Here is a 23893-nt window from a genome sequence, read left to right as displayed (position 1 = left end):
GCAGACTGGCAGAGGAAACGCCCCAAATACAGAACCTGTCTCAGAATAGGAATTAGGGAGATTCTCTTCAGTCTCTCCATCACTGTTTTTAAAGGACCAGGCGTATCCTTTCTCAGCCTCCAGGCCATGCTGTACATTTATTTGGGGAATGTTCCTTTCATGCATAAAAAAAACCACTTTGAATGTCTGCGTTACAAAACACAAAATGTTGCTTCTCTTTTTGCATTTATCTGCCTGTGACTGAAACCATACCAGTGATGCCATGTCCCAGCATTGGGTTGGTGCAGCATCCAAAAGAGATACATAGGATTATTATTTTTTATTGTTATTTTTATAATAGTTCTTCTATCTGATGGGGTAGGATCTAGGGGTTACACTCCAGGCATTTCATGCCTGTGATGAAAGAAGCTGTGTTACACCAACTTCAGTGCTTGTTAAAATGGATCAAATCACAGCTGGGACAGAGGGGAGGGAATCTTCCTTCTGTTTTGTTTCTGAGGCTCACCAACAGCTTCACTTTTCTAAGTAGCTTGGGCTGGTGGAAAAGCAGGGAACAGGCAGACCTCACCTCCATCACAAGTCAGGGGAGATTTGCATGGGTCCTTCCCACTGGTAAAGTTTTTAGGTTTTTCAAATTCAAAGAAGAATGACAAAGTAGTGTCACTCCCTTTGGTCTTCCCACTATACACACAGGCTCGAATTGGTTGTGGAGTTTCTCCCTATGCTTTTTCTGAGTTCTGCTTTCTTTCCTTTTTTTTTTTTTTTTTTTTTCTTTTTAATCAAAAAAGTCCTAAAGCCCACAGGCATTAAAACAATTCACAGGAAAGAGTCTGTTTTGACAATAATTCTTTATGGAACTTTTACAAGCTGGGAGCCTAAAGTCTTAGTTTTTGCATTTCCAAATCAATTTTCTCATTACCTGTAAGCTTACTCTCATTGCGGAAATTTTGGTTAATTTTGACTGTAAGAAGATAACCAAAATTGGCATAAAATGTTTCAGTGGGCTTATACAGATTTAAGGCGTGGAGTGTTTTTTCTGTAGATTATTTTTAAATATTAGATAATTTCATCCTGATTCAGAATAGGAAAAATAATCTCAACATAAGAAATATTCTGACACAGCTGCACCAGGCAGAGGCAGATGAGCAGAACACTGCACTGAGGTCCCCAGGGAATGACAGAGATCCAGATGTCCCTTCCCCCCATTTGCTTTCTGGGCTGGGCTGGCACCATCCCAATGTCCAGATGCTCCATCTGGGAAGTTCCTGGTGTCTGCTCAGCCTGTTGCAGGGATCACAGGGGATGAAGGGGATCAAATACCAGAGTAGTGTGAGATGTGTGAAGGTGATGAATATTAAAATCATTTTTTGCACCAAGGCAAAGGGAAGAGTCTTCTCCCATGGCTTGGTGGGGAGGTCCTGTCTCCCCAGGGAGGATCACAACAAATCTAGTGCTGGATCAAGTGAGTTTCTCTCCTGTGCTCTGTGCCCCTGCCTTGCATGATATAACTTTATTCTGGTGTCCCCAGTTTGGGTGACAGGCACCCACTGTTACAAAAGTGAAAGCTGGGATGTTCAAAGGATCTTTTTGGAGACAGTAAATGTGCTTTGGAGGTTTTAATTTAGTCGGAGTCCTTTGAAAGTGGCAGCCAAAAATCTACTTCCTACAAATACATTTGGTTTTGGCAAAGCAAAGAATTCTGCTGGTCACGGGACCTGATCTGACAAAGTAAGGAAAACTAAAGCAGGAGAGAAAACCCCAAAACTAGAGTATTTGGCAGAACAGAACTAGTTAAGGAAGATGTTCCATTTTCTTTGGAATCTGGTGTGGTCAAAGAACTGCCCCTCCAGAGCTCTGCTCTTGCTACAGCTTTATGAGGGATAAAACCCTCATTTCCCACCAAACTTGGCTATTCTTACGTCTCAATTTACAGGATTTACATGCTTTTTCAAGAGGCATTAGTAGAGCTGAAAAACACTCTTTTCCCCCTATGTTTAAAGAGGTAATTTGACCCATGGCTTCTGCATTGGTATGAAGCAAGGCAGGAGCAAGAGGGGCTGTAGGCTATGCACATGCTGCATCTACACTTCTTTAAATCAAGTATGGACCAGATGATCGTCTGCAGCAAATTAGCCCAGCTCTGCTGTTCATTAGTGGCAGATCCGGCTGACACCCTTTGGATTCAAACCTAGCACCTGCCACAGAGCCGGTCTGGATTGTTGGTCCTAGGCAATATCAGATTAGATGTGAATTTCTTCCTTCCTTTGCTCAGTGCAGTGGGTTCAAAGGATTTTTTTGGCTTGGGAAAAAAATGTAATAATTTGGATTGGCTTGGAAAAAAAAAAAAAAAAAAGTAATTTCGATCAGCAGAAACATTGCTTCTCAACAAGGAAAACCACTCTGGGTTGATTCCTGAAATGAAACCTTATTCCAGTAAAACAAGACCCATGCTGTTGACTGAAATCACTTTGTAGTCGGTGAATTTTGGTTACTTGCAAACCTTGTTCTGGCAAGTTTACCTATTCCTCCCCAGCTCCAGAGAATACAAAGCCCCTGCTTATCACCTGCTTTGCCTCCAGCATTTCAGATATTTTTCACTTGCTACATTTTCACTTGCTAACCAGGTTCTGAAGCTGCAGGGCTTGAGGGTAGAGTTTGGTGATCGGAGCATTTTTCTAGGCACAGCTTGCATTAATCATGGTTTTGTCAAAGAACCATATAATTCATGGTGTATGAACACAGTGGGAGTTCATACAAAGTTTTTATTATTCTCTATTGTCAAAGCTAGACCAAAATGCTCTCCAGAAAGAAAACCCCATAATTTGTAAACAGAGGACTTTACACTTCACCGAAGATCAAAGAGGAGACAATCAAGTAAAAAATAATCCTGTGAATTTGGATTTTGCTTTTCTCCCTAGCCAGCAGCATTTTGTCCTCTGTCTTTGAACAAGTGCCATTAAAAATTAAAGGAAAAACGCTTGCCTTTTCAGAAGTGCTTAAGCAGGAAATTCACCTTTGCATCATTTCCTGGCCGTTACAGAATTGGCTTTAGCAGAGAAGAGAGAAGTGGAGTGCTGAAATGTAAAATCATTTTTCTTTTGCAAATCTTTTCTTTAGGACACTGACCCAAGAAGAGCAACTAGCTGCGACCTGAGGTCGGGAGGATGGCTGATTTGTAACTCTGATACTAGCTACTAAAACTGAGAAAAAAAGGGGAATAAAAACAAAAGAGGTCACAGTTCTGTAACACTGACAGTAACACATGGGTGATGGGTGCTTTCAACATCATAAACTATGTACAAGACAAAGCATGACTCTTTGTTTTCCCAAAGAACTCAAGAACAACAACAAAAAAAGGGTGTATATAACACAGTTGGCACATTATCGCAGGGATGAGGAGGGGGGGCTTTTTCTGAACGTGACAGGCTTAACTCACGGCAGTCCAGAGGGACAGTTCATCTGCCTAAACACCTCCTCTCCCCCTTCCTCGTTAAATATTTAGCAAAGACCAGGCCGGTAGCAATGTCTGACGCAATCACGGTGCTAGTAAGACGTTAGCAAATGCAAAGTTTTCCCTGAAAGGGAGCACCTTACTCCGGGAGGAGATGAGGGTGGGCAGGGGGTCAAGGAGTGACACTTTTAGTGCCAGCCTCTGGTGCGTCGTCTCGCGGGCGATGGTGGCTCAGTTGGGGAGGGTGTCAAGCCCAAGGGACGCCGCGTGCTGCTTTGCCCGGAGCCGTAGGTTCTCAATGCTCGTCGTTTTACTGTTCAGGCTTGGGAGGGAGCTGGAGGCCTGCAGGATGGGCGAGGACCAGACCTGCTGAGCGTGGGAGAGTGACTGGTAGTACGACTGACAGTGCAGGGAGCTCAGAGGAGCCATGTTGACGTTCATGCCCAAGTAGGGCATGGCGGATGGTGTCCCCATTTCGAAGGAGGAGTAATGGACCAAGTTGTTGGTGGCTGCCATGTGCTGGCGGAATTGCTCCTGCAGGCGGAAGAGGCTCAGGGGCGAGGAGGAGTAGGAGTGAGTCTGAGCCAGGCCACTGCTGGATGAAGGCGTCACCGTCGCGCTGATGGGAGACTCTGTAGCAGGAGGCAGAGGGGATGGGGGTTATTTCTACAGGCTGGGTGCAGGTGATGATCTGCACTGCAGCACGGTCTTCTCTCTTGCACCAAGAGTGCAAAAGAGAAGGGTTGTGCTAGCTCAGAAAGGCTAAAACGTGTCTGGTCCACACCGGGCATCTTATTCCCTAGACATGTGGTTGACCTCTTTACTGTGGCTTTGCCACTGCTAATGGGCACTGTTCTCCCCAAGCTCTAATCTGAGCAGAAAGCTTTTGCCCTTTCTGCACTCCTGCTTCAATGGACATCATGCCCTCTATGGGCCCCAATTAGTGTCAGGGACAAAAATACAAATCTGAGCATCTTACCTGCAAGCATTCACACAATAGGGAATAAGGGGCTGTACCCAACCACCAGCATCTCCCTTGGAAACATCAAGTCCAGACCCCAACCACCATCAAGATTCATCCCCTCACCTGCTTTCGGGCTTGCTCTCTTGCAGTTCAAAGCCTTGCCATCCACACCAGGGCTCTTGTCCACTTTAGCCTCATCCAAAGTGCTCTTAAACTCCTCCTCTCTGTCGGTCTGGTCCTCGGGTGCTGACTCACTGGCCGACTGCTCCGACAGGGTGAGGTTGAGGTCCGTGCTTACCTCGCTTGGGAGGCTCTGGGTCTTCTCAGTGTCTGGCGTTGTGGCCTGGGTCTCCAGCACGGGTGGCTCTGTCTTCCCCTCGTTGTGGCTCCCTTCACAGTCCTTCTGCTTCTGCAGCTGCTCCTTCTGCAGGCTACGCTGCTTCTTCCGGAATTTGGCCCTCCGGTTCTTGAACCAAACCTTCAATGCCACAAACAGCATGGGAGAAAAATGGTGAAAATCACACATAGTGCCAAAAGTAGCATCATTCAGCTGGGGAGCTTCAGGGGACCCCAAAGCACTGAGGTACTGCAAGCTCATTGTGCCCAAACTGCAAGCTCATTGTGCCCAAACATCATTCCACTTCGCTGGATCTTAGAGCTCTACCTTCTGTTAGTGCTTCTACAAATAGCACAATAAATACATACATATATTGAATCAGCCTTTATATTTCTTCTCTAAGCCACTTCACTGCTTTGTTTTGTCTAAATTGTTCAGGTTGTTGCATCCAAACAGGACGTCTTATAGTTGAGTATGACGATACTGCATTGGCTTACAGTACTGTGCTCTAAATGTTAATTTCTAAAATAAAAGCAAAAATTCTAAAATAATTCTAACTGCACCAAAACTATGGAAGGAAAAGTCAAAGTAAGTCATTATAATTATAAGTCATGACAAGCATAGGCTGATATCTTGGAACCAAATCTAAGGAAGGGGAGGGAGAATCCATATTTTTTAACTAAAATCAGTAGACATGGAAAAAGCATATTTGCAAATATCCTTAGCGTTGTTTAGTTGGTTAGACGAAGGTCAAAATGTATTGACATTTATATAAAATAATTGTTTGTTTGTTTGTTTTACACTACTTATCCATTTAACATTGAGAAGCTTGTTATTTAGTGTTTTAGAGCCCAACAATGTAAGAACCTCCCTACCAGCAGGTTGCATTAGTTGGAACTAAAAAAAAAATAAAAAAAAAATCAGACCTTGGCCTGAGATGTTACAATTATTGACAGTGGTGGAAAAGAGCAGCTGGAATTACTTGGGTTTTTGCTCCTCTGAGAAAGCCAGAAAAGCCTTGCAAATAAATAAATAAGTAGACTTCTGTTGATGTTTCTAAAATTTCCCCCAAAGAAATGTGAAAGAACAAATGAAAACCAGTGTACACTTCAGACAATCCTAAATTTAAAAAATATGCTTGTGGATTCAGAATTTCTTTAGCATATGTGAGACTTCAGTTGAATGGTTTAGGGGTTGGTTTTTCTTTTCTTTCCCTCTCTCTCTCTCTTTTTTTTTTTTTCCCTTTCTCATTTATGGCTGTTGTTTTTCCTGTCCTCTTTGACAACCGCTTTGACAACTTTATCTCCCCCCAAATCCTTGGTTACACTAGAAGAATCTTGAAAAATTGAGAGAGATGGTCAACCCTCTGGGGGTTATTCATTAATTAATTAAATGAATTAGTCCCCACTCACAAACCCACAAAATAGGAGTACCTGGACTCTGGCTTCAGGTAGATTTGTGCACATAGCCAGCCGCTCTCTCATCACTACATCTGGATAGTGAGTCTTCTGGAAGGTCTTTTCCAGTGCCTCCAGTTGCTGCGCAGTGAAGGCTGTGCGACTTCGCCTTTGTTTGCGGTGCTGGGATCCATAACGTGCCTCCAAAATGATGTCTTGAAATGTACAGCCGTTGGAAGACAAGAAAAGTGGCCAATTTAATTATTGGAATTTGTATGCTAACAGTCGAATTAAGCACTTGCTAATACCAAATGAACCTGAACCTACAAAATAGTGTTCTCATGGGCTCTAGATTTAATAAAAACCATGTATGCATTTTGCTGGTTAGTTGAGATGTCTGAGGAGGTAAAATTTCTGGCTAGAAAGCTTATTCTGGAGTGAGAAACCCTAAGACAGATGTGGGAACTGTTGAAACTCCTATGCTAAATTTGGTTGAAGTGAGCCAACCTGATCCAGTGTCAGTGGGGCAGGACACGCATACGTGCAGACCTCACTGTGTCATAAACTGCATAAGGCTCTTTCATTAATAAACATAATTAAGAACAAGGAGAGGAGATTCACTGTTGTAATGAGAAGAGCCCAACACTGTGTGTGATATTCTCCTTGAAGCCATGGGCAGAGCTCTGGTAGGCTTTAATGCTGCCATGATGTGGTGTGCTCATCACTGGGAAGAGGCCATGCAGCTCAAATAGAGATGCCCTGAGCCTGTTTTGTTGGCTGCAGCTGCATTAGGAGGCATGCATCTTCCCAGAAACCAGGCTGAGCTGGCCCTTCTTTAGTGTCTTGTATGTAGCTCGCCGTAGTCTTCAAGCCATGATATTGGAGAGCAGTTCTGGGCTCCAGTTCAGGAAAGCACTTAAGCTCATGAGCTTATGTGTTTAGCCTGAAAGCATGTGCTTTACTGAGCACAGACACTCTCCAGCATCTGGGGTGGAAAAAGCAGCCAGGAACCAAACCCAGCTCCACTGATTGCAAGCCCAGAGCTCATGCGCTGAGCCCTTCTCAATAGAGATGCTGCTCAGAGGGTCTGACTTTGCAAACCCCGCTTGCAAAATTGAGGGCAGAGAAGAAATTCAGACTGGGGAAAATCTGAGGCCCACATTTAAGGGCTTATTATTTTACCGCAGGCGTTATTATTGCACAACAGTTAGTGGGAGTAGAAAGATCTTAAATCAATGAAAATAAGCTATTTTAAAATGAAAAAAAAAAATCCCTTTATTATGCAAGTTGGGACATGTTGTACTACAGCGTTGGAATGAAATACTCAGTCTGGCGAGAGGTTTGCTCTCAAAGAGGAAAACGCAGAAAGAGCTTTAGCAGTGTCTGGTATCATTTTTAATTCGGTTAAGAATGTGACTTCCAGTAGAAGGGAGGGATAAACACACTAGAAAACAACCTAACAGGAAGAAAAATCAGCATTATCAATGTGTGGAGCCAGATGAAGGCTCTTGCTGCTGTTTCTTTGCGCTTTTGTCACGAGCATCGTGGCATGAATGTAAACAATAAAACAAAACCTGCTGCCAGGCCAGTCCCAGAACCACAGAGCCGGGTTCCAAATATGTCAGCTAACGAGCATAGCAAATCAGCTCTGCACCGCTCGAGCATTCCTCTTCCAAACTTCCAGCTGTTCCATTCTAGGTCAGCAGTTGTAGCGCCCTTCTGGGCTACGGCCAAAGCAGTGTGGTTTTGGCAACCTGGAAAAGACGTGATCGGGCTAAAGGTCTTCGGCCAAATACAATACAGTCTTGGTTGCATACAAGAGACCTTTGTGTTCGAGTTATCGGGGCTCTTGGGGGAGTTAAACCCCTGGTAATAGCTGCAGCTTTGGAGGCAGCAGCGGTGTCCTTCACGCGCTGAGACACAGCGCACCGTGCAGCCAGGCTGGGAGCAGGAACCTTCCAGGAGCAGAAACCAAAGCTACCCTGAAATGCTTTTCAAAGCTAACATTTTGTTTCAAGTACAAGAAATAAGGAGAAAGGACGTTGGTTTAACACCCTACCTGGAGGCTGCAATATTCCTGAATTTTGAGAGTAGAGGTTAGACCTACCAGTTCCCCAGAGGCGGCAGCTCATGCATTAAGTTTGGCCACTCCAACGAGAGCTAACCAGCAATTATTTTAATGTTTTAACTATGTTTTCAGGCTTTGTGCAAGAAGGAGAATATAAATTGCAGGTGAGGCCTTGCAGTTACAATCAGAAACCTCTGTTTTCTGACTTAAGGTCGTTTGCTTTTGCGCTGCTTTATTCTGACTGTCCCTGGAAGGCAAATGAGATCTATAACCCTGCACTGAAAGATATTCAGAAGTAACAGAATGTGAAGCAGCTGCAAAGGAACCAGCTTGTAGGTATGTAATGCCTTTCCCACTAAAAAGAAGCAGAGAAGGGGACTATGGGATTTAATTCAGAAAGGTTTCCAGGTGGGGTATTAATTTTAAAGATAAGAGGTCAGAAAACTGATTGAATCTCCCAGTCAACAATACGAGTTTTTAATCTTTTTATTTTATTTTTTTTAAAGAAAATCTCCCTCTGTTTTTACCCTAGTTAGGGTCAAAAAACGTTAAGTCCTCCATGCTCTAGTGTAACAGATACAGGTGATTACAAAAATCTTGTGTCTAGGAAAGGGGCACCTTGAGACTCAAGGTCTGCGAGGCACGTAATGGAATTTGGGATCATCATCTCCCCTCTGACCACCTACATGCTGAAAGGGTGAGGGCAGGGGGAGGTGGATTATCAGGACAAGCAAAGTGTCCACCTGTCATCAGTCTGCACCCCAGTGGCAGAGCCAGGATTAGAGTCTAGGTCTCCTTGATCCCATTTGGGATCCCTTTTGATGAGGACAGCAACTCCCAGCCCTGCCGTACAGCCCCCCACAGATCCCACAAGCCACAGTAAGTGGTCTGAGGAACCTTGTAAGGTGGTCACTCCTCCTTTAGCAGATGGATAAAGAAACATTACTGGCATGAAGATCTGGGAGTCAGCAGTGGTTCACCGGTCCAAATAGACACCTTGCCTTTGTGTACTGCTCACTTCAGAGGACTGTCCTGGAACTTCTACTTCCTCACCTTGCCTTAAACCTATGTCTCTTAAATTTAGCCTGCTAAATTTGTCTGGATAGATTAATTCTTTCACCTATTCTAGGCTGAAAGGAGTCACTCCACCTTTTTTTTTTTTTTTTTCCTTAAATATCGGACAGCTAGAAAGCTTGCTCAGAGCAGACGGGAAATTATTAGACAGTCAGGGAAAATGTGTCCACTCTGGGAAGGTTTCAAGAATCACATCCATTGCACCTTTTTTACTTTAGCTTCAGGGTACTAATGCAGTGTTTCTGCATCTCTCCTGTCATCAGGTCTGGTCTACTACACCGCATCCTAGCCCTGACCTGGGTGATGTGACAGCTGCTGACCATTTGCACTGCAGAAGACTTTGATGATCTCAGCCAGATCTGGTGATTCTGCAGTACGAAGAAATGTAGATATATTTGCCCTACCATACCAAATATTTTCAGCTCTCCATTTAAACAAATCCCTCTACCAAATCATAAAAAACTACACGGACTTTGCACTTCCTTTTAATGACAGTAGGAACGCAGTGCTGTTACACCCATGGTCAAACATAGCCAAACAGATCAGATGCTGTGGAGCAGCAGCTTCTGCCCTGACATTCCACTGGCAACAACACTGTGTGAATAACAGCCTCTGGGTAATGCCACATGTGACTTTCTTTGAGACTAAAAAATCTCTTTTATGGAAGGTAAAACACAAGAACAGCTGACAGGGAGCCAGCAGGACCTGCAAGCATCACCCAAGCTGGGTGGGATCCCCTGGAAGAAGTAGGTCAAGGTGAGACCCAGAGAAGATGCAAAAGAAGGTTTAATAAGATGACAAATGAAAAGTAGCTGCAAGAAGGACCAACGTGGAAGAGCAAACGATTCTGGGATGGCATAAGATGGCTGTTAGTGGATGACCTGTGTCCCTCGGTGGGGAAATCTGCCTCACAGCATGCTCATATCTATTATGCTGTTATTTCCTAAGAGCAAAATCAGTCTTTCTGACATTTGTCTTTCCCCTGATAAAACAGTTATCAATGTCATTTTATTCTCTCTTTTTGACCCCACATAGTGAGGCTGAATTCCTTCTCACCCCCTTCTCATTGTTTTTTCCCCAAAAGCCATGAGTTGTTCTTACCAGCCAGTCTCTCTGCCAAGGTGAGGGCGTGCACGGAGGGCCGGTAGTCGGGGGCGTGCTGGGCTTGCTGGGCTGCCTGCTGGTGGAGGTTGTACATGGCGCTCAGCGAGTTCATGGCGTGCAGGGAGTAACCATTCACTCCATAGTGCTGCATGGCGACATCAACCTGGAAAACAGCGGCCAGAGGAGAGAGGTGCTGAGGGACACGCTACTCCAGCGCCCCGGTGTCTCAGCAGAGCCTTGGAGATGCAGAGATGAAACTTCAGCTGCTGTGTGCAAGGCTCGTTTCCAGCCTCGCAGCTCCAGCAGGGTCTGGGGCAGGAATAAAAACAGCTCCTGTAGACCTAACGTGTTAAAGACAGCAGTCTGGCTTCCAAGCTTAGAGGCTGGCATCTGACTGTGTGTGTACACGACATGCTGAACAAAAAATGAGAAGGGATTTTTCAGGGTTGTTACATACATATCATAATAAAAGACATAATATTCTCATTCCTTTTGATGTACTGACTTACCTTCATCCCAGAACTAGCTAGGGTTTTGTTCCTATCATTGCATACAGTGAGCTGTTCAATATTGCCATTGCTCTGATGTCAAACTCTTTCCCTTTTTTTTATCTGAACCCACTCACGCCATTTATTTACATCCATGCTTCTTAAGGGTCTTCATAACAAAGCCCAAATGATAGGGGAAAACTTATAATGTAAAGTAAAACAAATCTGTAGCTTAATAGGGACAAAGGTGTTATTGTTAAAGAGGGAATTAAGGTTTGTAATAAATACTGAAGTCTCATAGCTCAATAGCAAAGAAATTATTTGGAAAACAAACAAACAAAACAAGTAATATTTTTTTTTGTTTGTTTCTACAGTAGGCTCTGCATGAAACTTCAAGCTGTTTTTCTTTACAGACCATCTGTAAAACTGAGCTAATATTGATCCCAAAAGCTGAGTGATGCTTCATTCACCCGTGTTATAAATGACCGAGGGCCTCCAGGATGCTGTTTCTGTGGTTCATAAGACATCAGAAAGGATGTTGTGAAACATTTGCCACAAAAGAAAATTCCAAAAACTCCACTTAAACCAGCAAGTCATCGTCTGGAAAGTCAGTGCAAAGAATGGTCATTCAGAGAAACAGGTCCAGCTGCACTAGTTTTAGGAAAGCAGACAGGATATCTAGGCGACCTCGTAGTAAACAGTTTTGGTCATTGATCATTTGATCATTGGAGGAAGGCGGCTTGACTCCCATGATTTTTAGAGGAACCCGATACATTAAACAGCAAAATTTTGTACCTAGCTGTTATATGTTGTATTTTTTTTTTCAGTAGTGGGGACTCTTTAATCTCATACTCATGCCTGCAGGCCTTCATGTTGCATGTAGAGAATTTTTACCATGAAGGACTGACCCTCAGTGAAGAAGGGGGAATGGACGCAAGTGATGGTGAGCTTCTGGGACTGGACAATCACTGGTCCCACTATCTCCATTGCTCCAATTTCCCATAATCTCCCCCAAAACCTTAATGTAGGACATATGGACACAGAGTAAACTTGTTTAACATCCAGAGACCAAGCTGTAGCCCAGAAGCAGAGGTAGGAAGCCATGCGGAGGGGGCTTGTTCTAATGCCCTGCCAGCTCCAGGGTGGTTCCTGTTCCTCTAGGATGTTTCCTTTTAACTGGGGGATGATGTATCCCAAGCTTTTGGTATTGTCTTCTCCAAGAAGCTGCAGTAATTAAAAGCTGGTAATTTGGTGATCTACCATCCAGCCTCACTGTGGCTATCCAGCACCTACCTCCCACATCACTCTGCAGGATGCTAGGCACATCCCTGTGCCCCAAGGAGGATGTTACCAGTCACAGCCTTTCCTATGATATCCAATATAAGGGTATAAGCAAAAAGCTACCTTCTACTTAAAAGTGCATGCAGATAATTTTAATATCAATAGCTGATTTATTGAAAAATGCATCTAAGGGGTCTGACGTATTTTCTAGCTAGTTGCGAAAACTGGGAGAAAAAATCTGATCTTCTTTACCATATCCCAGCAATTAATTTTGAATTGATTTTCAAGATATTTTATTACAAAATTTTACCCAAGCTTATTTTTAGGAAAAGCAAAAACATCCCCAAATAAAATAATTCGTTCAACCTTCATCTACACTTATCGAAGCTTTATTCATTCCAGTGGAAGAGAAAGCCAAAGCTGTTCTGAGCTGAGTCAGGGTGACAATGGGTGCTTTTGGTTTGGATGCTGACCATGCACGAGGATGCCACTGCTCTGCTCTATCTGAGCTACAGGAAGATGAAAGCAATGCCAGAATTGTGGCATGTACTAAGGAACAAAAACGTGTCCTAGTGACACATGTTGTCAGCGTGGCCACCAGAAGACGTGTCCCATCACCTGCAGGAGGAAGGCCAGGCTGAAGCTCACTGCAGGTCCCACCATGGATACTTCTAGAGGTGCCTGAGGCAGTTTTGCCAGGTTTGGCCCTCAGGGTGGAGGAGCTCCCACATTTTTTGTGCAGCCGTGTGAGGACACACAGCCTGTTAAGTGCCCTGGGCTGCTGCCAGAGCTCAGTCCCTAGCAGACACCAGAGAATCCACACCAGGGCTCAGCCTGGCTAAGAGAGACATGGGAGGCCAAGTGTCTTTGGTTCTCCAGCTCACAGAAATGCCTGTTTATTTCCTAATCCCCTTGTATGCTGTTATTTTTCACCAACCTGGCACATTCAGGGAAGAACAAACAGGGAGAGGAAGCGAATATCCCTATAACACCCAGTCCAGTGATGTGCCTGGAGCCCAGGCTTCCACTGAAACACTCGTTCCAGGGAGATTTCAGGTTATTTGACCATTAAAAACACTTCTGTGTGTACACGTGTGCTTGAACAAACTCTTCTGAGTGGCCTAGGAGAAAGTGCATGAATTAAAAAAATGTTAAAATAAATAAAATGATAACAATGGGCTCATGAGCAATCCATATGCATCACAGCCTTCATGATAACAGCCTGGCATGCTGTGGTGCAGGCGATGAGCAGAGCTTCTCAGCCACTTGTGCAGCACAAAAATCACCCTAGGTTTTGTATAAAAACGGGGGAAAAGAAGATATCTTGCATTTACTGAGCGAGACCATTCAACCTAATAGGCAAAGTTAACCGAGACAGCAAACGGCTCCTGCTTAACTGTCAGCTCCAAGCACACTCCAACCCCAATAAATTAAATATTTAAAAGACATCATGCAGCAATTTTTTTAAATGGAGAAAGCCATTCATCAAGCCACCGCTGTGTTTCACAAGCTGTCGAATAGTGCTTACACTGGTTAAAATAATCTTTATATTTCATTAAGCAACCAAATAAGCTGATCCCTCCCCACTGGCTGTATAGATGGTTTTAATTTTCGAAATCTGCAAATGCATCTTTTATGTCTCTGGGTGGCTGGAGGGCCTCAGAGCAGCCGCGGCCAGGAGCAGGATGAGCGCAGCCACCTGCGTGCAGCAGCACCAGGCTGCGAGCTCCCTGCTCCTCGCCTTCTCGAGCCCAGTATTACCACCCCAGTCCCAAATTTCACCTATAGCTCCTACCTCCCTACAGACCCCTCTTTATTCATTTATAATGCTTAATTTGATGCAAAACGATGTGCACATATAGCAGCCGGGGATGGAAACCCTGTTATCCCGGAGCAGAGCTGCGTTTCTCCAGCTGCAGCACGGCTCCCACCCAACTCTCCCCAAAAGCAACCCCCAAAACCTCAGGTTCCTGTAGAGAAATGAGGGGAATGCCACACGTTTCCTTGCCAGATGAAAACTCCTATTCCTGGTGGCTTGTGTTTCTGTATGCATGTAATTCAAACAGGTCTGAGGACAATAAAACATTCTTTAAATATAATACTGAAGTTTTCTGCAAAGTACCTTGCATTTTACACTCTACAGGGGAAAAAATAAAAGAAAGAAAATAAAAAGACCTAGAGCTGTATTAACTGCACCCAAAAATCTGAGATGGGTGATTTTTTCTGCTCGCTGCTCTCTGCATTTCACCCCTTAACCCCCCTCCCAACAAAATGCTGTCAGTCAGCATCAGGCTTCACACGCCAGCCGGCACAAGGCATTTAACAAAAATACAGAACTGACAAAACTCATTAGGGGAGAAATGTATCGATCCCTGCAGCCTGTGAACCAAGGTGTCACTGTGCTGGCCACAGAGTTCATCCCCACGGTGAGCCGTCCTGGGCGAGGACATCCACAGCAGCCCTGCTCTGGAGGGAAAAAATTTTAAACCAAGACAGTGGTTTTGTTCCGTGTGTTATCCTGGAATAAATGCACGTGTCCCCTTTTTTCCCCTCCCTGGTTGAAACTGAGGAATTTTCTTCAAGTGTTTATTCTGGCCATTTTTCCCAGGTAAGAGTAGAAAATGCCAAGGACAAGACACTTGCCATATTTTCCATACACAAGCATATGCCATGGAGTGAAATGAATTTGAGGCTGGGTGTATGATTTGATGCTTTGCAGGGGCTTTGGACCATTTTCTCTTTTCCCTGCAACTGGCTCCTCCCAGTACCAAACCATCCCAAACTCAAAATAATACTGAGCCTAAACTCACTGACCTATATGGGATGCTCAGATGCCACCATTAAAAATGGGGCAATAATACCTATGAAGTTAAAAGGAAAACTGTTTTTTGTTTTTTGTTTTTGTTTTTTTTTCCTCTTGAAGGAGTCAGGGGTAGCATGTCAGAGCCTGCTTTTGACTGGTAGACTTCATGGAGTGTTACTTTGTCATTTCACCTTTCTGAAAACTGGGGAGGGTTGGAAGGGGGGGGGGGGAGGGACAGTGTTTGGGGTAGAAAATGAGCTGTACTAAACAAGTAACATCCAGATTTTGACACCTCATTGGTAGGACTGAATTTCAATGCCATAGTTCATTTCTGATGAAAAGAGACGAGCCAGAGATGCACGCGGGGTTTGGAAGAGCTCTGCACCACGTCAGGTCTGCACCTGGAAGCAAGACACAGCTTGGCAATGGGAAAAGCATCAGGGGAAATAAAAAGTGGAAGAAAACCCAGCACTCACTCGTGACCTGTGCCTTGGCAATTGGAGCTCTGCAGGTGACAGAAAAATTGGAGCAGCCCTGGCACATTAAAAGCAAAGTTGCAGTCCTCCAGCCTGGCACAGCGCAGGCAACGCCTGCTCGGTTGGTGCAAATCATTGCTTGCGTTTCTCTGTGCCGAGTGCAGGAATCTGGTCACTATTAGCAGGGAGGGACAGAAAACGGTTTGTGCTGACACTGTCCCCGTTACCACTGCCGGCAATAAGCCTCGTCAAAAAATAAAATCACAACAAAACCTTCCCCCGCTCCTAGGGCTGTTGTGTGGTGTGATTTCATGCTCTGAGTCCTGGTTCAGAAATGCTTCAGATCAGCAAGATGGATAACGAATCCATCCCTGCTTATCTGACAGCCAAGTAAAGAGGCTCCATCTATGCACAGACAGAGGGTTTCTATGTATTTGGTACTAAATGAATTACATACCTAGGGGGTGCTGAATAAATGATCCTTGCAAGAGGTTTTCTTCAATCTTATTTTTCTTATGTCCCTAAATCTTTAAGGTATATAAAAGTCCAAAGTCGTGTAAGATAATAACCAGCATGCTATAAATCTCTTTTGTTCCTCACGTGAGATTGTTTCCTCAGACTTTCGGCAATCTCACCTTTGTAGTGGGTGAAATATAAATAACTTCAAGTACTGCAACACATCATATTTTCTCATTCAGACGTCAAAGTCTGGGAGCAACACGCACCAGAAAAACAGCCTTCTGGAGGGCTCTTCTCGTGGCCGAAATTAAGGAATTGAGAACAGCTCCTAAAAATCGATTCCCCCTTTCTAATCTACCTGCAGTATTTTTTACACCTGTGCACATTCCTGGACCTAAAGGCAGTTAATTTCTTAGGGCAGAGTGAGATCTTAATTACGCCTGGTCTATTTGAACAAGTTGCAACCCACCAAAAGCAAAACCTGACTTATTACACAAATCCTCAGAGCTCACATTTGGCTACGACGACCGACCTTGTTATCACTGTTCCACCCCACTTCAGCAGCAAGCCAGCTGGACCTTCCTCTGCCCTTTAAAATGAAAAATGTATTTTTTTTCTCCTGAAAACCGAGAAGATTGCTAGCAGTTGAAACTGGAAATACTGCGGTTTAAGAGCAGTTCTTGTCAAATAATTCTCTTTTTTTTTTTCAGAGCTCTGATGCTGAAGAGTACAGCAACTGCATTTGCAGCGCTTGTTTGTTTGCAGCAGAAGTACAAGGGGATCTGAGGGGGGTGTCAGTTTTAAGAAAAAAACCTTGGAGTACCCTTTTGGGGTGGGGGAAGCTTCATTGCCTGGCTCTACCAGCTTGGGCACCAGGATGCCAGCGGCTGGGGTAGCAGGGTCTGGCTGGCAGAGGTAGCTCTCATCAGTCGCTGTGATTTTTATTTAAGGCTTTTGTGAAACTGGCTTTCCCCCCTCCCCAGAGCCCCAGATAACAGCACCAAGTGATTGATTCGACAGTTCCTGGCAAAAGAATTTCTAGTGTCTGTGTCAGCGGAGGTGCACTTTGAAGGACAGCCCAAAATAAAATAAAATAAATAGAATTAAGACACCCTCACTGTCATTTCTTTTGGCAGGCACAATTTTTAAGACCTGGAGCCCAGTGATTTGCAGCATAGGGCCAGGACTGGCATCACCAAGCATCACTGTGGTGCTGGATCTCTCACTTGCTGTAATTTACAGGTGACGATCAGTGCGTGCAGATTGACTCAGTAGAAAACTCCCTCATAGCAGCATTCAACCCTCAATAAGCGATTTTATAATTCGTGTTGAAGCAGAAAAATTTTCCTGGGTAAATAAGAAAAGCTCTTAATCTGAACATCACTTCAGGTCTAGTTTCAGGATCTTGGTCTGCTTCCAGCTCAGTCAACAGAAAAAAAAAAATAATAAAAAAAAAATAAAGCACACATTTTTAGGCAGATTTCTTACAACTAACATCGCAGTGAAAAGCTGAGCCCACAGCCCAGCCCAGCCCCGAGGAGCAGGAGCACTCAGAGCCCAGCTCTGCCTGTGTTGTGTCCGTGGCTGTGGAAGGCAGCATCGTGCCGCAGCCAGGCTCTGACAGCCCTGCCCCGGCTGCATCTCCCCAAATCCCACACGTGGAGTAGCCTCGAAGTGCTTGAAAGCAGTCAAACTACTGACTTCACAAACGGCTTAAAGTGTTTAACTTGGCTGCTTATATGAAGGGAAAAAAAAAAAAAAGTACTTTCCCCCTTACCCTTTCCAAAACAAGCATGTTTCTGGCTTAGTTGTATTTGTATGTGGTTTTTCTGGCTCAGCCCTTCCTTTTGCTGTAGTGAAAATGGCTTTGCTTGAGAAACATCAGTTCATTCGCCTTAGTGCTGGCAAAGAGAATTTTCCAAAGTGGACAACAGGAGAGGTCCCAGAAATCCCAAACCCTGCCCTTCAGGGCAGCACAAGAGGAGGCTCACGCCTTGCTCTCTGCCCCCCAGACAGTTTTCTGCAGTGTATTTGGCTGCAGATCACTTGCAAGGTCAAATTGAGTAGCCTGAAGGAACACCCTTGGGTTAGTGGCGGGGTTTGGGGGAATCTCTGATGCCCCTGGAAGATGCAGCAATGTCCTGGAGGTTTCTACCTGTGATGTGACCAGGACAGGGATGCTGGGCTGAGGTGGGGACACACGTTGGGGCCCTTCCACTCTTCCTCTGGGCAGGAGCTTCTGGCACAAGGAAGGGGCAGGCAGGGCAGGAGGGCAATTTCTCCACCCCTCCCAATTCATCAAGTGAGCCATGAGCTCTGGGTGCTAAACTGGGAGCAGTCAACGATGGGAGAAGAGAGGAACACACCTCTGTGACACGCAGCAGTTTGTGCCACAGCATCGGAGCTTGCCTCCCTTGGCACAAAAATGACACTTCTGGGTGCTTTTTCAGCTGCTTAGCTGAAAAGCTGTAAGGCTGTGACACCAAGCACAATTTGGCTTGAAGCTGATTTTAGAGAGATCAAAAGAAGGAGCTAATTCTGTAGGGAACAGGAGCTGAAAGCCTGAACCTTGGCCGCTTCTGCAGGTACGGCGGGCTCTGCCCCTGTGGGTGGTGTTTGCAGGGTTCTGAAAACTACACTCACAAAATACATGGTGGCAGTTCCTTCTGCTCAGACTAGGATCAGCTATAAGGCAAAATGACAGGCAAGTGAAAAAGAAAAGGAATAAATCCTAAAAGGCAGCTCCAGCAAGTCATAAAACTGTGGAGAACTTTTAATACCTTAAAAGAATAAGACCAAAGATTTGAATTTTCCTTTTTTACAAGGGATAACACTAATTTTCCTCCTACCACTTTAAAAAACAAAAACAAAAAACACCTATTTGTGCTCTGTGACTTTTACAAGGGGCTGGAAAAAGACATTTGTCCCCCTAAAAGTGGGCCAGGAATTGGAGCCAGCAGCTGGGCAGGACCATGGGTGCATGCGATGCTGCCTTTCCCGTAAGCATTTGGATAGATACACGGAATTAAACACACTTGCCAAGATAAGTAAGACGTTTTGGCCACCAGCAGGTGATCCGAGCCTTAAGGAGCTGTAAGATGGGCAGAGCAGCTCAGCGCTGGGTTTTGCGGGGAGATGCACAGCCCTGCAGCACGCTCACCCCGCTGGTTGGCATCAAGGAGCTGCACACACCCGATTTCTGCAGCTCCCTTTGCAGGAGCATTTTTTCCCCTCCAAACCCCATCAGCTCACCTGGCCTCCCCTTCCCAGAGGATCCTAGTGGAGTTCCCAAGCAGTGTTTTCTCCCTAAAAATACTTGACGTTTTGTCATCTGGATGGTTTGAAGCAGCGTTTCCCAAGTCAACACTCGCTCTAAGCAACCTCTCCCAGGAGAGCTGTGCCAGCAGCTACCAGCAATAAGCCAGCTTGTGCTGTGGCCCACCCACAGCTCCTGGCTGCAAACACCCGCTCACCACCGCTGGCAGAACCGCGGGTCCCTGCCAGCCCCGCTCCAGCTCCCATCCCTCCCTCGGTGACCTTCTCCTTTCCAGGAGGTTCGGCTGTGCCAGGCATGCTTTAGAAATCATAAATCACGGGCCTGATCCCAAACCCAATGGAGTCAATGTTAAAAAAATAAAAATAATAAAAAAAAATCAATTCCAGCAGTGTTTGGACTGGAGGAACAAGACCTGAGGATCTTGCCTAACCCTGGTGCCCCATGAATTAATTCCTGGGCATTTAGCTGTGTTTCACAGTTCTCCATGCTGTGCAACAAGCATGTGGCAGTGGATGTTTCCCAGAAGCAGGTCAGTTTATCAGTAGCTGAGTCAGATTGGTGAAGTGGGGTTTTATTCTATCCCTGCTCTTCAGCATTTCTCCTACTTAATGTTTCTGCCAAACAAAGCAAGGTGAACAAATGTTTCTGTTCTGATATGGGCGCTGGACATCAGTGCGGAACCTTTTGAAAAGGCTCAGACCCAGCTGACATCCGTCACTGCCTCGCCAGAAACATTTCCAACCTGAGCTGAATTTTGGGATGCCTCTGAGAAACCTCAGACCGAATAATTTAAGTGCTGCCTTAGAAAACACGGGCTCCTTCTCTCTAAAGGGCTTACCTATTGCTGCAGCAGCAAAACCAGCAGGTAGCCGCATCGGAAGAGCCTGGTCCCGGACCTCTCCTGCAGCACCTTTGTCTTGTAGGACCGGTGGTGGGGAGGACAGAGGGGAGAGGAGCTGCTTTCTCTGGCTTCCTTTCATTAGCATCCCCTCTTTCCCAGCGAAGCTTTCTTTTAAAGGAGAAAGGCATGACACGGGGAACAAAACCCGCTGCCTTCGCTCCCCCTGCGCCTACATTGTGCCAAACTTGCCCGGCCCTTCTCCCCGAGCAGCGGGAAGCCTCCGCAGCCCTGCAGGTAGCTGGGGAGAAGCAGCATCTGCACAGCTGGGTGGACCAGCTGGGTTTCCTGAGCCGGGGAGATCTCTGCAGGAGCCCCCTGAGCTGCACGGGTAGGAGAACATCCCATTTGGGCATCGGGGGCTCGTGAAATTAGCAGGGAAAGCTGGAAAGCCACACCGACTGGCTCGGCTCGACAGCCCAATTTCAGACATTTTTTGCCTTGAGTGCGTTGGTGTAATTCAATCCAAGCTCTCATCAGTCACGGGGGAGCTCGGAGCTGAAGTCGCTTTTACCCTTTCACGAATTTTCGGCCCTAAAAGCTCTTGGTTGCTCGGGTGCGAGGGAGTCACACGGAGAGGGGAGAAGCCGCAGATCCCCGCTGTGACCCCCCCGGTCCCGGGCAGCCCTTTGGGGTGTCCCCTCCTGCCTTTTATGGGGGGGTCCCTCACCTGTAGGGGGGCTCCCCCAGCCTGCGGGGTGAGGAGGCGCAGCCCCCCCAGGGGCACGGCTCCGAAAAGGGGAAAGGCGGTGAAAAACCCACGGGGGGGGGGGCTCGGAAAGTTGGGTCAGGGGGTGTTGGGGTTCCCCCCCTCAACCCCATGCAGATTTCCCCCCTCGTGTGTTTGTGCTCCCGGCAGAGGTGAGAGCAGAGGAGGGAGGGAGAGGGGGGAAAAAGCCCTCCGGCCCTGCCTTCGGGGAAGCGGGAGGCTACTTCAGACAAAACAGTTATCCATTAACATCCAATTATCACTTGGTCCAAGCCATTAATTATAAATCAGCCTCCTAATTGGGATAATTAGCTCTCTGCTACTTAATGTAGTATGACTGATGCGTTTGGAAAGAAGGTAATCACTCCATTTGTTTAGCGTTAGGGGAACAAATCCAGCTCGCAGGGGTTCATTTCAGCCTTAGCCCCGACCCCCCCCCCAAACAGGAGAACCTCTTCGCGGCCCCAGCAGTTTTTTGGGAACCGGGACAGGGACGGGCACACGCAACCCCCCGGGGCTGGGGCCGGGCACCCCCCTCACACGCCCCCCGCTTGGCTGGGGGCCGGGTTAATTGGAGGGGGTTAATTGGAGGGGAGGGGGCCGAGCCCCGGTGTGACCCCTACGGAGGAACGGGGGAGCCCCCTCCCCATGTCCCCCCGCCCGGCTCCGCATTTAACAACCGTTCAAGGAGAGCGGAAAAAACTTTCTTTCTTGGCAATTCTGATTTTTTTTTTTCTTTCCCCCCCTTCCCCTGGATGTCTCATTAATGCCGGCTGCTCGGCGAGCCGCCGATAGCTGCGGGACATGATTAGATATTTATTACTGTCATTTACATGGAAAACTTGAGCTAACCAAGTGGAACTGGAGGGGGCCGCCGGAGGGGACGGGATGGGGCGGTGGGGGGAAGATTTTAATTTTTTTTTTCCCCTGGCTCTGGAAGACGAACCCGAGAGCAGGACCCAGCCGGAGCCCGGCCGGCTGGAGAGGCGTGTTGGGGGCCGAATCCCCTCGAGCCCCCCCTCTATGGGACAGGGATTTTGGGGCCGAGCCCTCCCCGGCTCCCAGGCTCCGCGTTTCGTTTGGAGAGGGAGCGGGGTGCGCGCATCCCCCTGGAAAACGAAGGATTTTCCCCCTTTCTGCTGTCGGACTCGCGGCGACCGAAGAGATTCTTAGGGACAGCGGGAATTTGGCCTGGGATGCGCTGACCCCCGCTCCCTCCCCATACCGACGGGTGTTCCCCCCCGAACCGCGAATCCGCCTGGAAATCAACGGAAAAAGCAGCTGAGGAAAGCCGGGGGGCTGGAGGGATTGGGGGGACCCCAGGACTCCGATGGGGGGAATGCTCCCAGCCCCTTCTCCAAAAAAAAAGGAAATAAAAAAATAAATAAAAGCAGAAAGTCACGGCGGGTCTGGGCTTAAACCGCATCTCCCACGGCGGAGAAACTTCCCGGAGCGCTTCGCATTGCCTAAAGGAGCCCGTGCCCCCCCCCATCCCCAGGCGGGACCCCCCTCCCGGGAGGTCACCCTCGCCCCCCGGCGGGTTTGCGGTGCCCCAGCAGCCGGCACCCACCGGGACACGGAGTTTTTTTTCCCGACCAAGTGCTGGCTGCGCCCCCCCGCCCCTTCCCGAGCTGTTATCCCATGGCCCGAGGGGCGACTCTGGCGGAGATGTATGAGATCTCTTGCGGTAAAAATATGCATGCTGATCCCCATTTGGTTAGCCCTATAATGGAGGTGTAAATAGGTTTCGACTGCGAAGCCCTTAATTTATCACCCGAGCCTGACAGCGCAGGTCCGGGATTTATATACCTCTTAAAGTCAGAGCGGGGAGGGGGTCGGGCCCCTAGCTCTTTGCAGGCGGGTCCCCGTCCTTTTTTTTTTTTTTCCATCTAACCTTGCAAAAGGGTGGTGCAGGGGGATGATTTTCCGTAGAAACATCCCTTTGCGCTGCCGGAATCGTGCCCTGCCACGCGGTCCCTTCCTCACTCAACTTCAGCGGCACCGGGAAAAAAAAAAAAAAAAAAAAAGCAAACCACAGCCACCCCACAGCCACCCGGCCCCACTCGGGGCAGTTTCTGCCGCCGGCGGGCTCTCACCTTATTAAAACATCATTATGTAAATCGAGGGGAAAGTTGCACTCCCCCCTCAGAGCCCGGCAAAGGAAAGGATGCGCGGCCCCTGCGCTTTCCGCACCCGCACCGGAGCGGGCTTCGTGTGGGCTGATAGTCGGGGTTTCGTATTAAAAAATTAAAGTGAAAAGCACGATATACTCCAAAAAAAGCAAAAAAATTAAAAATTAAGAAGGGACAGCAAGAGGACGCGACTCGCGCTATAGCCCTGGCTGCGCCTCTCCGCGGTGCGCACATCTCTTCGAGCTTCTCCGCGGAATCCCCCCCCCGGAGAGCTCCCCACTCGCGAGCAGACCCCCCGACCGTGCCCTATTCCCCCCCCCCAAGGACATCCGGAGCCTGGGGGTGGGGGTCTTACCTGGGGCGGCGGCGGCGCAGCCTGTCCGCCCGCGTGGGAGCGCCGCCACGCGTGGGAGCGCGGCGCGCCCTACCCCGGCCGCCCGCGGTGCCTGCGCGCTGCCTCCGCGCCCGGCGGAGCTGCCATCTACCGGGAGGCTGCATTGAAGAAGGATTTTTAAAAGGAGCTTCAGAGCGACCCGGGAGCTACCCAGCAGGATTTTCAATGGTTCTCCATCCTGTCAATCAAAACGGGGCTGCTGATACATCCCCCCCCCCCTACTCTCCATCCTCCCCCCCTAACTCTTCTTACCAGTCATTTACTCCAAGCCGAGGTGTAAACGCCTAATTAAATCCCCGGGAGCGGATGGGATGCCGCTGGAGGGAGGAGGGCTAGACCCGGGGCCGGGGGGGTGATGAGGGCCGTGAGACATAGGGGAGGGAAGCCGTGCCCCCCCCGCCCCGTGGTTAGCACCACGCTGGATCAGACCCTGAAGTTTTCTTCTCCCCGATATCCCCCTGTGAGCTGGGGTGTGTTGTGGGGGCAATAATCTTCCAGCGTTAATTACAGAGCCGTCGCAGCTCCCCAGACTGATCCTACACCCCTCGGCTGGTCTCTGAAACGGGCCGGGAGGGGGCAGA

At 47.4% G+C, this 23893-nt stretch overlaps 1 protein-coding gene across 2 annotated transcripts; it reads right to left on the bottom strand.

Annotated features, from left to right (window-relative positions):
- Window positions 1-741: 741 nt before the first annotated feature.
- Window positions 742-23398, bottom strand: DMBX1 (diencephalon/mesencephalon homeobox 1). 2 transcript variants are annotated; one of them, XM_068690884.1, is made up of 5 exons: window positions 23274-23398; window positions 10393-10558; window positions 6186-6364; window positions 4539-4893; window positions 742-4083 (listed from the first exon to the last, which is right to left on the bottom strand). In XM_068690884.1, exons 2-5 carry the CDS (start codon window positions 10544-10546, stop codon window positions 3683-3685), a joined length of 1089 nt encoding a protein of 362 aa, XP_068546985.1. In that variant the 5' UTR covers window positions 10547-10558; window positions 23274-23398; the 3' UTR covers window positions 742-3682. The 2 variants fall into 2 exon arrangements, with proteins under 2 accessions (XP_068546985.1, XP_068546986.1); XM_068690885.1 differs by lacking the exon at window positions 23274-23398 and adding an exon at window positions 20018-20660.
- Between the last annotated feature and the right edge of the window lie 495 nt (window positions 23399-23893).

Source organism: Anas acuta, chromosome 8 (genome assembly GCF_963932015.1).
Source record: "Anas acuta chromosome 8, bAnaAcu1.1, whole genome shotgun sequence".
In the NCBI taxonomy this organism is placed as follows: Eukaryota; Metazoa; Chordata; class Aves; order Anseriformes; family Anatidae; genus Anas; species Anas acuta.
The sequence above is the reverse complement of the archived record's forward strand: the minus strand, read 5'-3'. Positions and strand labels throughout refer to the sequence as shown.

What these genes read in the sequence shown, in the direction of transcription:
- DMBX1 (XM_068690884.1), bottom strand. Translation starts at nt 10,546, where the DNA reads ATGCAGCACTATGGAGTGAATGGTTACTCCCTGCACGCCATGAACTCG. An exon ending in CTTGGCAGAGAGACTGGCTG is followed by an intron (nt 6,365 to 10,392) that starts GTAAGAACAACT and finishes GTACATTTCAAG; the next exon opens with ACATCATTTTGGAGGCACGT. An exon ending in TACCTGAAGCCAGAGTCCAG is followed by an intron (nt 4,894 to 6,185) that starts GTACTCCTATTT and finishes GTGGCATTGAAG; the next exon opens with GTTTGGTTCAAGAACCGGAG.